Genomic DNA, 15,748 nt, shown 5'->3' on the forward strand with positions numbered 1-15,748 from the left:
CTAACTACTGGAAGCAAACGGGCTGTTGGCCAGCGCGTGCCTGATATCCTCTGCTGCAACGCTCTTCTTAAATAGACTGGCCCAGCTACTCAAGATGTCGAAATGAAAGTCTTGGAATGCCTTGAGCTGGAAGAAGTCGGGAAACAAATGAGGAATGTTTGGGTATACCATCAACTTGGTTTCCACCCCCGCCTCCCTCAACGCCCTCTCATAGATGAGGCCATCATCTCTGAGGGGATCTGCACCGCTGACCTGTATGTATGTTGGCGGCATTCCATGATGCGGATTTTGGGCGTTGAACGGAGAAAAGTCCCGGGACTTGAGATCAGGCTCATAGGCGACGTTGAACATGTCCATAGCCTGCTGGTTCAATCCAGGAGCCCCGGCGCATTGTTCCCTGGAGAAGAAGACGTCTTTGTACTTCTCGGGGACCACCTCGGGTTCGAGAGTCCATGGAACGCCAAGCCAGAGCCCGGTGACGGGAGGACTCAGTCCCTCGTCGAGTGCCTTCTGCGTCGTGACCGCGGCCAAGTTTCCTCCCGCCGAGACGCCTCCTACCACGAATCCTGCCGCCAGGTCAACCTGAAGCGTCTCCGTGTTCTTCGTGATCCACTGAATCCCATCCCACACATCGTTCGGTGCAGTGGGAAACTTGTGTTCCGGGGCTCGACGGTAAGACAAGTTGATCACAGTAACACCCAAAAGCTTCGTGGCCAGCCGGGCATATGGGCTCAACTGGTCGCAATCACCGAACATGAAGCCGCCGCCAAACAGCAGCACTAGAAGCGGATGCTTCCCTTCCGCGGATGGCTTGTGGACGCGAGCTTCAGCGGAGAAGCCGTCTCGCATAGTGATTTTGACAGAGTATTCGGTACTCGTATCTGGTTGCTGTGTCGCGATGCGCTGGGCTTCCATCGCGGATCGAAGTTCGGCACTTGGCGGCGCAAGAGGGGGAAAGGGGTGCGCCTTCATGTGCTGATCAAACGGTCAGAATGCTGTTACTAGCGATTAGGGTACTGAAGGGCCTGTGTACGAACCTCTTCAAACTCGGTTCTATACAATGGTTCAATTAGTTTCATAGCTCAGAGGAGTTAGCCGTTACAGGCACATGAACGTACGAGAGGACGCCCAATGGCGCTATCTTTTCTCTAGTATCGTACTCCATCTTGAATGTGGAGGATTGTCAAGCAATGATTAAAGTAAGGTGTAGACAATGCTCACGCGATGGTTTTCCGAAGCCAACAAATACAACAGACTTGAACTAGATGATACATTGGGCGATTTCAGTAAATACAGTTCTTGATGCGGGGTAGCAATCCTTAGATCCGTCCATCACGCAAACGATTGTCCGTCTACACCGACTCGTGAACGAGTCTCATCGGCTCCCACATGCCCCGCCATACGGGCAAACACCGAAGTCCCGACAGTTGAACTTCACGGCCTACGATGCGATAATCCCTGGAATATCAACTCCACTATCCACGAATAGCGGCCTTTCGGAAACATAAAAGTCCGCAAAAGCCACACTCCGGCATTATGCATAATTGGCTCCCATGGATTGGTGCTTTTGGGAAGTGAATGTTCATGTCAGCCACATTTGACGTTGTCAAGCAAATATTGGGTCACATAGTAATGACAGAATGATGCCGTGAGATCAAATGAGGTTGATTGCTACCCATCATTACGCCCAAATGCTTTTGCGTGCAACTTGCGAAGCTGACACAAAAGCCGTAGACTAATTATTGCATAGCAGCCCAAATTGACCGCTGACGTCCGATGTGGATTGGTGCTAGTATGAACCTACTGTTTGCTGAAGCCATTGCCGCCATCGACACTGCAAGCTTTCCTTTTCATGCTCATAGATGCCTAGTCCATCACCTCTTTCCACTACGCAGGTGGCTGGTATTCGCTTGAGAGATAGCCGCACCAGAGAATACCGTCCTCGTTACGGATCTTGCCGTCTGATAAACGGATTTAGCAATGAACGGAACGACCACGGGTTAACAGAGCGAATGGTACTGACTGAGATTGATGGTGCTCGTCGGGTCCTTAAACTGACTAACTGACTTGCAGAGGCATTCCATGTCGTACTGATCCTTCTCCTGGTCGACGATCTTGCAGTATCCGCATTCGTCGTCGAAGAAGCCCCTAAGAATGAGTGACTGTATTAGAGAGACTGTGACCGATGGTAACAAAGCCAGAATCAAGGACTTACAGCTTTCGCCATCCCATTTGGCCATCGAAGTTGCCAATGCAGATTGTGAGATCGAGCTTGTTATCCTTGTAAGTGCCATCTCTGGCTCGGCATGAAGCTTCGAGGGAGACGAGTTCTCCGTTGCCAGGACCCCCTTTGGAACGCGTGGTTAATTTGTAGTCCTTGCAACTGCGCTTGAACCAGCCGCCGGCGGGGTTGCCTGGCACGATGTCAGCGGCGACGGAGCCAGCGACGAAGGCGACGACGAGGGTAGTAACGGCTGAGATGAATTTCATGTTGACTGATCCAGTGACGAAGTGTATTGATACGGTGAGGGGTGGGAAAGAATTAGGTCTGCAGTGAGGTTCCGGGAGGATGAGCGGCGATCGTCGAAGAATATTTAAACCGACGTCTGCCTTCGAAAGTGAAGTTTGTTTCAAAAGAAGCAGCAGCGAGCCATATGACGCGCAAAGAAATGGCAAGAGCAGTCACGGTCGTACCTTCTGGTATACAAGCAATCAGATCGAGGTCACAAGTTCGTTTGTCAATCAAGTGAGCATTGGAGACGAAAACCATAACATTCCTGACGGGAGAAGGCGCCACTTTGCAGGGCTCCTTCTTGATCAAACTTCGCAACAGGAAGTGAGTGGCTTGGTTTACGGCCCCAATTTGCGAATATCTTTGTCTCGAGATAAATGCAAGGCAATCGTGCGTTTCTTGTACAACAACCATTCCATTATGGCTTTCAAGACAAAATGCAGTTTGTGTACTTATGTGGCACGGGACCTCTAGGATTTCCTCGGGTGTCATTTGGAGGCTATTTGCTTCGTGCTACACAGAGACCTACTGATTTGCCCGAGAACATCACGGCCCGCAGCACTTCATCAGTTGCCTGGAATTCGATGACAAAAGACCGTAGACGCAAAGTGGTGAGAAATTACCATGGTTCAAACCAAGTTCCTGTTTCGACCGAGATCACAATGTCTCTGTTAGACTGCACTTTTTGAAGGAATTGCCCATGTGGTAAAAGTGAGTTCGAAATACTGACGTTAATCCCTTTTCTGATTCTAAGCTCAAATAAGCGTAAAGAAGAGAACAGTCAACCAGCAGGTGTCAAGAACGGGCTTCTCGGCGGTATATTTGATTCCAGCCACTCGGATCCGTTGAGTTCAATGAGTTGCCCACCTCAGTGCTTCGTCCTCTACCACTGCGGAGGAGACTCGTCGGTTCAGATCTGCGTTCAAGGCATTGGTCTCAGAAATCTTGTAAAATGTTTAGAAAATACTCCCATGATTTATTTTCAGTTCTAGATGTATCATGCTGACATATGTCTACCTATGGTCGTTTCATGTACCAGTAGACTCCCATTCCCACGCCTGATACCACTGCTAGCCTCTCCACCAGCTTACGCAGCAACAATCGTTCGCCAGCTCGGTGTCCTTGCCTCTCAAAGAAATCTGCTCCCGAGTTTGTCCACGGATATGGCGTCTCGGGCACCGGCACGTCGAGAAACTTGCAAAGCGGAACCCATCCATCCTTCGGACCTGAGAATACAAGCATCCTTTCCGGAGTCTCGCGCGTAATGGCTTCGATGCGGGCATGATACTCGTCGTAAGGTTTCCGTCCCGGCTCTGCCTCGGCCCAGCCTCCGTAAGCAGTGTCCATGATGAGGCGCAAAAACGGCCACCATGCAGCGCGAAACGGATCCAAAGGATGAAGTAGGCGGAAGACAAGAGACCGGCGCAGCTTGAATACGGTCTTTTCCATTGACGCACGCCACGGCTCATAGTCGCGTTTTGATACGATGATCCGTGCTTCTGGGTAAGCAGCGGCGAGATCTTCGGCAAAGAGCAAGGCGTGAGGGCACTTCACGACGTCGTAATCCCCGAGCAGCTTGTCAAACTCTTCACGACCGTAAGGCTTACAGCGGCCATAATACTTGGCTTCAATGGCTTCGGTCCATAGTGGGATGGTCTCTTTCCAATTCGGCCACATGGCCTGGAATGAAAAGACTTTGTAGCCGAGTTCTTCCAGAGCGCTGTTGAGGGCTGTTCGTTGAAGTTAGTATCCAACGATCATTAGAGTTGAAAGTCAAAATCTGCGTGAGGATTGGGATGAACTTCGCTAATTGGATCACTCACATTCTGTCGCAGTCCGTGGGAGACCAAGAAGGAGCAGCCGCATTGGGCGCGTCCTCGTCTTTTGGACGGAGTCAATGAGGCGCGTTTTTTGTGACATCGTTGCGTCTTTTGAAGCCAACTTTGCTGTTGGAATTGATGAGTCGAATTGATTCGTGGCTCTTTGGTCTTTATTTCATCCACTACCTTGTTATTCGTCGTCCATTTCTTCAGCTGAAGCCCACCGGCGCGTGCCGGATAGTGCGGACAAGCTTTCCACTACAACAGGGGCATGACCTAGCGTTATTGTCACACATATAGCTGACTCGTATTCGTCCCGAGGCAGTACGGAAAGTCTAAAACGTCGGAACCTGGAGCTGAACTCAATTTGATGCTGATCCATCAGCTCGGGTACGGGCGTGTCTCCAGCAGAAGAGTCTACACCCCCCTTCTATTGTGGAAGAGAAGTCGAGGAGCAGGTTTATTGTTAATATCCTGAGATAGGCTTTAGATCTATAAGATCATCACGATCTCAGTGGAAAAGGACGAAGAGAGAAGCAGCCGCATTCATTTGGACCTCTTGGAAACTGACATATTTGGAGTAAGTACGCATATTCTCTGTCTCTTCCTTGTCTAAGTCATCTGCTACGGGTCCCCAAAAAACCATTTCAAAGCCTGCAACACCACAGTTCCCAAATCCTCACGTGTACTGGGGATCATAATGTCAAAATGGTCTCCCTCGACAGTACTTTGTCGCAAAACCGGTCCTGTCAGCAGTCGCCACTTTTCAGTCAGGCTGGACGTCACATCTACTGATCGTGATTCCTTCAACCAGAGATCTCGATCAGATCTGTTCGTCTTTCTCATGGTGCCGTCTTCTATCTCGTATCGATTTTGCAAGACCTTCATTGGGAAGAGATCGAAATTTCCATAGGCGGACCATACCAGCTGCACTGGTACCGAGTTGTTATTCGCGTCCAGGCCCAAAGTTGGGAGGCTGTAAGCGCTATTCATGAGTATGAGATGCAGCATGTGGTTTCTTTGCCACTCTGGCATGGCATTCGTTCGGCCTCCAGACCATTCGAAGAAGCCTGTTGCCTCAAGATGATCCAATGAGATCGCGTTGGGGCTGCAAGAGAGCTCCGGCGTGAGTTCCGCGTATGACTCAATGAGAAGCAGTCCTGCAACCGTTTCTCCCTGTTGCATGAGTTGCCTCGCACACTCGTAAGCGAGGCGGCCACCGATTGACCATCCCCCGACCAAATAAGGTCCCGAGGGTTGGAAGCGACGAATTGTTTCGACCAGAATGGAGCAATACCTCTCCATAGAAATGCGAGGAAAGCTGCTCATACCATAAAATGGAGACTCCAGAGCATAGATGCCAGTGTTGGTCTGGGCGGACAGGTGCGGTGGAAGGCCTGCGTACACAGAACTGCTCCCGGAGGCATCCGGAAGCAGAAATAAGAAGCGTGTGCAGCGACTTGAGCCCTGCAACAGCAAAATTCTGCTTGAAAGGTCGGTGCTGCTGGCGGAGACCGTTGCGGCTGCATCTCGGTGAGCGCCGTGTGTATCACTTTGCCCGGCAACAATCGCTCCGAGATGACTTCCTGGCTCGGTCCTCCCGTCCACATCTGCTGACATTAGATTGCAGCAGATTGACGAGAGATCATTGACCGTTTGCGCCTCGAGCAACGATATCAACGGCACTTCGATCCCTAGCTGGATTCTAATGGCATCTGCCACAATGGGCGCCACCAAAGAGTCGACACCCAGGTCTGCCAGTGAAGTTTCTTCTTCAATCTCTGCGGGGTCGGCATAAGTCTCTTTGGCAAGAATTGAAATGAGCTTGCGAAGCTGTCCATTCCGGTTGTTTGAATTTGTCTGCTTGGAGCTATTGTTCGACCCGTTGTGTGACAAAGTTCTGTTCAAGGCCGCCGTTGTCGAGGGCGCAGTGACCTGGGTCGAATTTGACAGCCTGGCAGTTCTCTCGGTCGTGTTGATAGAACTTGTGAATAAGTCTGGCTTTGGTTCACTCTTGCCTTTGAGCCTGTGAAACAGCATGCCAGTTATAGTAGCTACTGGGCGCAGATCGTGCTCCTCGTCGAAAACCGTAACGGTAATGATAACGTCACCTGAGCTGTCCGACTCTCCCTTTACATAGCAGGTGTAAACATTGTTGTCTACCGGAGCCTCACAGAAGCGGATGCTTGCACACTCGGTCAGAACATACACCGCTCCAGGAGTAGCGCTGACGCTCATGTTCACTGTGAAGCCAGCAGCTTGCATCGCACCATCTAGCCAGACGGGATCCAACATGAATGCCTGCTTGCCTGGCTCTCTCGCTGTTGTCATGAGCTTTGCGGAGGCTTCGTAACCGACTGGAGACAGTACGATATCCTGAAGGACATGATACTCCGGGGCATAATGCATGACTGGTGCCCACATTTTGTAGATCATTGTCCGTGTGAGGCGGTTCGCATCCTTGTTATTTCGCAGGCGGGTCATACGAGATACTGCTCGGAGGAGAGACGTTGCTGTAGTCTCGGCACCAAGAACGTTAAGATTTCCTGTCGTCCGCACAAAGCAACTTGCGTGGTGTACTCCACGTTCGCCTGAGAAGGTCACGGCGTATTCTGGAACTCCTCTGACCTTCTCCACACTAGTGTGAAGAATATGAACTGGGTTGACACGCACGTCGTCATGTATTGTGACAGCTGCCTTCAGAAACAATGATCTCAATTCAACAGTGTCAAGTCTGGAGAGTTCGCCCATGAGCTGTGTCGCGGCGTGGAAAGCCATGTCAATCAGCACGCCTGCAGGACAGATGGCCTTGTTTCGTATCACATGGCCGAGTATGAGGCTCCTGAAGGGTTGTTCCTGAAGATTCGTCTTGCGCATTACCCTGAGGCAGTGATCTTCATCATCTTCATCTGTGGTAGGGGTGTTGATGGCGGTTGGTGACGATGATCGTGAAGTCGACGTCGGCGATGAAGAGATAGACCGCTTTTGGTGAAGGGGAATCCAGAAATCTTTGAGGTCGAATGCGTAAGATGGCAATTCCAGCAGCCTTCCGGCTTGTTTCATTGATTTGTGATAGGCGCTCCAGTTGATGTCAATCCCAGCATTGTAGATCTTCGCCAAGCCGAAAGCGATATTGTCAATGCATCCATGAGTATTAGTACCCATCGCATCAAGTACTTCCGCCAGATATCCGCCAGTTGGACTGATGTTAGCAGCGGTCATGTCTTTGCATATCCGTGTCGGTGAGATAGTCACAAGAATGGTCTTCCGGCCCGGGTTCAAGTCGATTGCAGATTGGATAGCTTTGGCAAAAAGGACTGGCTGGCGAGTATGCTTTACCAAATGCTCTGACCAGGACGGGCAGGAGTCCACACGTGATCCTGTCATAGTCGACACAAGGCTGAGTTGTGGATGACTTTTGAACGAGACCTGTTTAGCGCTGCATCGCAAGCTTTCCAGGATATGGTCCATTTGACCGGTATGGAAGGCGTATGGTGTGCCCACCAGAGCACTCTTGATATTCTGCTTCTGAAGACGACTTTTCAGCGCCAAGATGTCGTCAACAGACCCGCCAACAACCGTCTGTGAAGGCGAGTTCTTGCAAGATATTTCTACGGGACAGTCCTTTATGAAGGGAATAAGGTGTTCCTCTTCGGCAAAGATAGCAAGCATGCGTCTCGTATCGGTCTTGCAAAACTTTTGCACCAGACCAGCACGAGTTCCTACGAGCCAGATCGTATCTGAAGCAGAGAGAATGCCAGCCAGGTGAAGCGCCGCGTATTCTCCGAGGCTATGGCCAAGTACGACTGAGGGCCGGATACCCCAAACCTGCCACATTTTGCAGAGAGCAAGCTCGAACACGAGGAGTGCAACCTGCTCCAATACTGCACTCAACGAGGCCTCTTCTGATTCTGGGGAAGTAAGGTGACCGAGTACGCCAGAAAAGCCCAGCGAGTCGCACAATTGGCTGTAATCGCAAATGGCTCGCCTGAAAATGTCGTTATGGCTGAACAAATGCTGGGCAGCACCGGCCACCTTTCCACCCTGTCCAGAAAACACAAAAACAACGTTTGGAGGCTGTGATGGCCGAGATGACTGAGCTGATGATTGATCATTTGCTTCCGTGCCATCTCGCAGCTGCGTAGCAAGGTCGATGGTGTCTTTAGCTGTGTATGCAGTCCGGTATGGGTAATGGCCCCGCCTCTCACATGCAGTGTAAGACAGGTTATTGATGGGAGTCGTGGGGTTCTCATCCAGAAACTCAAGTAGCCTCAGACTATTGGCCTGAAGAGCAGAAGGAGTCTTGCCAGAAACTGTCACAACTCGGAGATGTTGTTCGGTCGTTTTGGCCTGTCGTTGGTTGAAGTCCTCTTCGGCCAGGCTTTTGTTATTCGTAAAGCTTTCGACCAACATGCTGGTGTTTCCACCGGCTGCCCCAAAACAGTTGATAATAATATTTGCGGGGGCTTGATAATTCTCCGCTTCCTCTTCTGGTATCAAAGACTCCTGTCTCAAATTGATAGAAATGTCCAGTTTGTCCAGATCAGGGAAATGATGGTTTGCAGTTGTTCTGACCCCAATGTGTGGAGGTATTTGACCATGACGAATCATCAGCAGCGCCTTGATGAGTGCTGAAATGCCAGCGGCACCTTCACTATGTCCGATATTGGCCTTGACGCTGCCAATCCGTAGTTTTCTAGACGAGCCGTTGAGCACACTACTGCGGCGGCGCTGGCGGCCGCCAAGGACAGCTGCCACCGCCTCAACTTCAGCACGATCGCCAGCTTGAGTGCCCGACCCGTGCACCTCGACATACGACACGTCTGCAGGGTACCTTAGAGACTGTTGGAGAACCTGGCGCAACAAAGACTTTTGGGCCTCTGTAGAAGGGCGTGTGATGGGATTGGTGTCAGTTGAGTGATTTGTGGCAATACCCCTGATGACACCGTGTACAATGTCACCGTCTCTACGAGCATCGCTCAAGCGCTTGAGAACCACAACAGCGACTGCTTCAGCCCGAGTGTAGCCGTCTGCTGCGGCATCGAAAGTCTTGCAGGCTGTATTTGAGGCACCCAGGAAGCCACCGCAACCAAGGCCGGCGTACATGCCTGTATCTGCAGCACCTGAGATGACACTGGCGCCGCCAGCAATTGCCATATCGCATTTGCCTCCTCGGAGAGACTGAATGGCGAGATCTAAAGCCATGGCGCTCGAAGAGCATGCAGTGTCAACAGACAGTGATGGGCCATCCCATCCAAAGAAGTGATTCAGACGCCCCGGACCGAATGCACGCATGCCTCCGGTCACATAATAGGGGTCATCCTGTGCCATGTTGTGTTCACGCCAGTCGTCTGTAGCTTGTCCGACAAAAGTACCCACGTGTTTTGTATGAATAGATGGATTGTATCCTGACATATCCAAGGCCTCCTGGGTCGTTAGTAGTAGAAGGCGCTGCGACGGGTCTGTCTGCAATGCAGCTCTACCGGACATATTGAAGAATTGCCTGTCGAAGTGGCCTGCTCTATCAATGAAACATCCAGTTGGCATTGCCGAACTGTATGTTCCAGAGAATCTTTCCTGTGGCATCTTGAAGTTTCGTCAGTATGCTGGACGAAGCAGTATTTGTTGCTTACATGTATACGTACTTGACTTGATGTGTCGTGGCCTTCGCAAAGAACTTGCCACAACTCGTCGACACTCTCAGCCCCGGGAAATCTGCCGGAGTAGCCCGTGACAGCAATCAGGTTGTGTTCATCATTGTCCTCGCAATCTTGTCGGCTCTGTTGATGACTGTCTTCCACTTTGTAATTTCGGTCCTCTATCTTGTGTCGGCGACGGTCGAGGCTAAGTCCAGAGATCGTTTGGACTTGGCGACCATTGGCTGTCAGACGATGATAAAATGCATTCCACTGAGCTGCCGGCCCAAAAGTGTAAAGTTTTGGGATAGAAGTATCTGGTTTCAAGAAATCTGTCAACGTCCCAATAACTGTTGATGGACGTGACGGACGCTGCAGGATGTCACGGATTGCCTGTCGCAATACGTCCCGCAATGAGCCGCATTGCAACACCTCGCCGGTGTTTGATGACAGAATTCTCACTCTGGGTGAAAGTGGCGCGTCCAAGAGAGGAGAACACCCCAGGATATCGTCGTAACTAGAATCAGGCGATGACGCGCTTAGCTACCGCTCTCCATACGCCCATTGAAGCTTGAAAGGTGTGCTCTTACGGTGGTTCTCTAAGATGTGATGCGTGGTACGCAGCAAAGATTGGCAAGTCTTTCTTTGTTACATGACCAAAGGCACTCGAACGGAGAAGACGCAAAGTCGAGGGTGGCCCAGAAATGACCGACCATTCATCCAGCTCGTAGCTCAGATATCCGCGCTTGTAAGCAGGTGTCTCCTGGGTGGACACGTCATCAATATTGGATGTCCCATCTAACGATTGTCGGCGCAAGAAAGATACAGATAACTTCAGACAGGCATGTAAATAGAGGAAAGAGAAAGATGTCTCACTGTATAATCTTTGCAATACTTCAGGGCATCCACGCAGTCCTGTTCTGACAGCTGAACTGCAACAGCCCATGACAAGCCCGGGCGATCCTCAATTTCTCGTGATCGTTGAGTGGCAAACTCAGTCAAACGCCGCACAATATTCAGTGTCTCTGAACTGAGTTGGACAAGGTGTCTCTCATCTTTGGCTGATGCAACAGCGCACGCCAGGATGAGTCCAACGCATTCGCCAACAAATACCCTTTGCTGGTTGTGACGAAGAATGCTCGGATCGATCTGACATTTCCTGCAGACATGTGAGAATAGACTCGTCTATCAGTGACAATGAACCGACTAGGAGTGTCTTCATCCTTCCGAATTTTGGTACCAACTCACAATATCACAGAGCCAAGCTGCGAGATGCAGGGAACAAGAGCAGATACTATGGGATCTGTTTGTAAACCCAGATCAGACGCAACCGTTTCCGCCCAATCAAGAACATGGATTAGTTCGTCCGTAGTGTCGTTCAGTCTGAGCTTTGAGTAGGCATGCAGAGAAGCTGATGATGGTGTGGCTCGTTTGCGCAGATGCCTCAGCGCCTGGACGTACGTGCTCGGTGCCAGGGATTGGTCTCCAAAGAAGAGAACGGAGGATGAGGTTGCGCACATAGCTGAATGAGCTCAGCAAACATGAGCTAGCCTGCATCAACTACGATAAAGGTGAGTAACTTGCAGCGACAGCAGGCTTTGGAATGGAGTGCTACAGGTGAGTCCCAGATTCCAGCTGTCTGCGCGTTTGACGAGTGCATTGGCTTTCTATGATGGAGCTCCCAAGACAGAAGATAGCACTTGAACGTCTGTCTGGTTGTATCCCACCGGGAGGGTGTCCCTATAATTCCAGCCTCCCCGCGACACATTCCTCTGTCACGATGACTGAGCGGAAATCGGGTCCGATGGTTCGTCCTACTCATATCCCCTTGCAAGCTGCTTACGGCCGGCCAGGTATCGTGGTCACTTTTGCACAAGTTCCTCGGTTTCGTATGGTCGCTTGTCGAAGGCAAAACTCAAAAGTTGGTCTTCGCGAGTACGCGCGAACAGCATTGATCGTCCCGCCAAAATGACTCGTCACAGCGGTCAACGAACTTTAATCCTGAGCTGACCGACCGGACTTTTCGGACATGGCGATATTTAAGAACCCCACCCAAGCTATAGATCACCCCCCACCTCAGATCAGCCTAAAAACGCATCTTCTGCATGCTTCACATCATATATTATCCTAGTTAATACTACTTTTTTAATACTATAATATATAAAATAAATTCTTTTAAAAATACTAATATATATCTTATACCCTTATATACCCCTACTAATATTACTATAGCGATTATAGCTATATATAATAGCTACCCTCTCTAAAAAGCTACTAAAAACTAAGGTATATTATATATAACCTTATAATAATATATTAATAGTAGTAAGATAATAGTAGAGGTAAAAGCTACTTAGTAACGCTTTAGTTTTAAATAAGAGGTTCTTCTAACTATTTAGATCCTTATATAGGGTATTTTAAGCTATATACTTAGCTATAAGTATATCTATCTCTTTATAATATAGATTATATATACTAATAGTAATATATATCCCTTTAGTATATATTAGATAAAAGCTTTCTTATACTACTACTTATTTATTAAAACTCTAAAGGTATATAAGATTAATATCTAATATATAAAGGATATTATAGTTAAAGATATAAAGGAGTTTTTTATAATACTTAATCTTCTAAAGGTTAAGATTATCCTTATAAGTTTATAATATAATATAGATAAAATAAGTATTATAGAGGGGGCTTAGTATAATAATTTAGTATTAAGATATTCTAAGAAACTTTTTATATTTATTTAAAGCTTTAATAACTATACTTAGATATTTATAGTTAAATATATTAGTATTAATAGTAGTTATCTCTCACTCTTAGTTATCTTTAAAGATAAGATAGTTTAATACTAATAATTCCCTAAAGATTTCTTAGAATTTAACTTATAGTATTTTATATTAATTATAAATAGTTAGATATCTAATAATATTAATATTAACTAATTAGAGAATATATTTATATTAAAGATAATAATAGAAGTAAAAAGACTATATTTTAAATATTTACTTATTATAAATAGCTATAGAAGCTATATTAGTAATAACTTTATATAGAAATATTATATTAATAATATTTATTTAGCTTACTTACCTATTTATTTATTTTATATTATATAGCTCCTTAATATATTAGTATTTATATTTCTAAAGTAGTCTTATAGGACCTATTTTATAAAATAAAACTACTTACTTAACTCTATATTAATTAGTAAGTAGAACTTCTTATAATACTATTTATATATATATTAGGATACTTTATAACTATATATTATTAAATTAAGATAGAAAGTAATAAAGATATAGTTTATTAATATTATAAAACCTCTTATAAGCTAGTTTATTTATACCTCTATTCTAACTAATATTCTATAAGTACTAATATAATATTTAAAACCTATAAATAATAAATAAACCTCTTAAAATATTATAATTAAAATACTAAAGAATTTAGCTAATTTATACTAAATATAATAGCTTTTTAGTAATAAGTTAAAGTTAATAATATAAAGAGATTATCCTATTAACCTTATAGTATAGATCCTCTTCTTTAAGAAGTTAGGGAAAATTTTAGACTTTAATAATATAGCTATAATAGATAACTAATAAGTTATTTAATTTCTAGAAGTTTAGCTAAAGAAGTATAAGCTTATTAAATATAATAAAGTTAAGCTAAAGCTAAATATATACTTTATAGTAATTAAAGATATTTAAAAGAAGAAATAAGAGGTATAAAACTATCCTACTAAGTTAGAAATAGTATTAATTAATAGTAAATCTTCTAATAATAAAAAGAGTATAAAATTATATATTATTATTATAAAACTATAGAGAAATTATATAGAACGTAAAAATATAATCACAGCGTTAGTAGGTTAAAAGTATGTAAAAGTGGTGATCTGAGGTGGGGGGTGATCTATAGCTTAGGTGGGGTTCTTACGACGACACCTAAGTCCTAAGGGTAACCAGCATCGCGTAAAACACCGCCAGTTTCTTCCACTTGCAAGGAAGACGGCGCAAAGCAAAACTCTATGGAAGACGCGAGGGGCAGACTCCACTTAGGAACTTGGCATAACCAAGCACGGGAGGAGACAATGGGATGATTTGTGTGTTAGGGTGAATTTCCAGAGTCCTATTAAAAAGGATGGGCATACGTCAGCCTTAGTGAGTGGCCCATGAGCTTTTTTGTCCAATCTGTCGTCAAATGATCTGAAAAAAAATGGTATTCAACACCAAGACTGAGTATTCGGAGGTGCATCAGAGCGAAGAGGGCTCGGATGGGGAAGGTAGCCCCAGGATGCCACCGCCATCCAATAGACTTACTCACTCTGGGTACCGCATGCTCATGGTATCTACTTTCCTGTGCTGCATTGTTTCGGTGGCGGTAGGCTTCTTTCTGGGCACATACGGCTTCTCTCTGGGTGTTCGACAGACAGCATGCGTTCCGGAGCCAAAGAAGGCTGATCCGGCCACCGGACTTGGCATGGCGACAATCGATGAGGCGCCTTTCATCACCGATGGTATGTTCGAAGTCTGTTGCTGGACATAGCATACCACTGACACCAAATTTGTAGTGCCCCTGGTCCGTAAGAAATTTGAACATGACTCTTCGTACAACTTCACAGCTCCGGGTGCCAACCAGAAATGGCTTGATCTCATCTCATGTGAGTCTCATTGCAAGCCGATCATCTTTTTGCGTTCCACCCTTGAGAGGCCAAGTTCATCTTCATAACAATCGCTGACCGCAAATTCGATAGTTGGCAAACCATTTGTTGCGCTGAACGACCCAGCCAAGTATGGATTGCCCGACTATTTCCATAAAGATGCACTTCAACCTGAAGGCTTGCAGCCTGTTGCTTGGAATGTCTTCCACCAGCTTCATTGTTTGGTACGAGATCTTGTTTGACGATTCGCGATGCCTTGCGGGTCTTTTACTAATAAGTCGGCGACCAGGTATGCATTCGCACAACGTATATGAAGCTGGCTTTGGACTTGGACGGCGGCTACGATGTCTGTACGCGCCAGCACATTGAACACTGCTTGGAGAGTCTTCGTCAAGTAAGAATAATTCATGTGATCGAAGTCTTGAGTGTAATGCTAATTAAGGGATCGCAGGCCACGATGTGCGCAGGAAATATGAACATGGAGCGATTTGAATTCATCCATTATCCTGGCCACGATGACTTCGTCCCTAAGCTGGTCGGTCAGCACGAAATGCACACATGTCGTGACTGGGAAGCAATCAAGGGCGTCATCAAAAGAGTGAGGGCTGAGAACATTCCCGTCGACAAGTATGGCAAGCGTGTTTCTCAACCTTAAGTTGTTGTTGCAAAAGTACGCAGCGCTGTGTTTGGGCAGTTATCATAGCTTGGCTGCAAACGCTCCTATCAGATATTACAGAGGGAGATAGATCGCTGTTAGAAATTTAGATTCCCGGCCGGCGGAGGAATGTGTGGGCATCGTGATGATTCAGCAACCCTGTATTCAACATTGAACTATACGTGAATTATGGCGTTTGCTGGCTCCAATATCCAGGAAAAGGTACGGGATGCAACGGGAACATCTTTTCGTTGACACAGCGCTTTTGCGACATTGCCATCTCCAATCTAGAGCCACATGTTGATGGCCTTGGGACATCTAGTGCGTTACTTGGTAAACCTTGTTCCCAAAGCAATGCTTTCTCCGTTTTCTAACAATCTCGCTGATCCTTACTCGTGGGCTGTCAGTTGAAGTTTGCTCAAGAAAACGGGATGAAATTGTACGCCGCCGGAGCTT

The 15,748-nt window shown here is 46.9% G+C and overlaps 4 protein-coding genes across 4 annotated transcripts; 1 reads left to right on the plus strand and 3 right to left on the minus strand.

Annotated features, from left to right (window-relative positions):
• Nucleotides 1-1,165, minus strand: CGCS363_v014047 (AB hydrolase superfamily protein; the record flags this gene model as incomplete). Its single annotated transcript, XM_036645896.1, has 3 exons — nucleotides 1-975; nucleotides 1,038-1,053; nucleotides 1,119-1,165. 3 exons carry the CDS (start codon nucleotides 1,163-1,165, stop codon nucleotides 1-3), a joined length of 1,038 nt encoding a protein of 345 aa, XP_036488997.1.
• A 722-nt stretch (nucleotides 1,166-1,887) lies between these two features.
• CGCS363_v014048 (uncharacterized protein) lies at nucleotides 1,888-2,490 on the minus strand (the record flags this gene model as incomplete). Its single annotated transcript, XM_036645897.1, has 3 exons — nucleotides 1,888-1,961; nucleotides 2,024-2,148; nucleotides 2,216-2,490. 3 exons carry the CDS (start codon nucleotides 2,488-2,490, stop codon nucleotides 1,888-1,890), a joined length of 474 nt encoding a protein of 157 aa, XP_036488867.1.
• A 1,039-nt stretch (nucleotides 2,491-3,529) lies between these two features.
• On the minus strand, nucleotides 3,530-9,663 carry PKS12 (Non-reducing polyketide synthase PKS12; the record flags this gene model as incomplete). Its single annotated transcript, XM_036645898.1, has 2 exons — nucleotides 3,530-4,242; nucleotides 5,016-9,663. The coding sequence occupies 2 exons, from the start codon at nucleotides 9,661-9,663 to the stop codon at nucleotides 3,530-3,532; spliced, it is 5,361 nt and encodes a 1,786-aa protein (XP_036489004.1).
• A 4,529-nt stretch (nucleotides 9,664-14,192) lies between these two features.
• Nucleotides 14,193-15,292, plus strand: ustYa-4 (Oxidase ustYa; the record flags this gene model as incomplete). The annotated part of the gene is made up of 5 exons (XM_036645899.1): nucleotides 14,193-14,493; nucleotides 14,548-14,637; nucleotides 14,731-14,861; nucleotides 14,927-15,031; nucleotides 15,089-15,292. 5 exons carry the CDS (start codon nucleotides 14,193-14,195, stop codon nucleotides 15,290-15,292), a joined length of 831 nt encoding a protein of 276 aa, XP_036488458.1.
• Nucleotides 15,293-15,748: the final 456 nt, after the last annotated feature.

Source organism: Colletotrichum siamense, assembly GCF_013390195.1.
Source record: "Colletotrichum siamense strain Cg363 chromosome Unknown KSG_Cg363_contig10, whole genome shotgun sequence".
NCBI lineage: Eukaryota > Fungi > Ascomycota > Sordariomycetes > Glomerellales > Glomerellaceae > Colletotrichum > Colletotrichum siamense.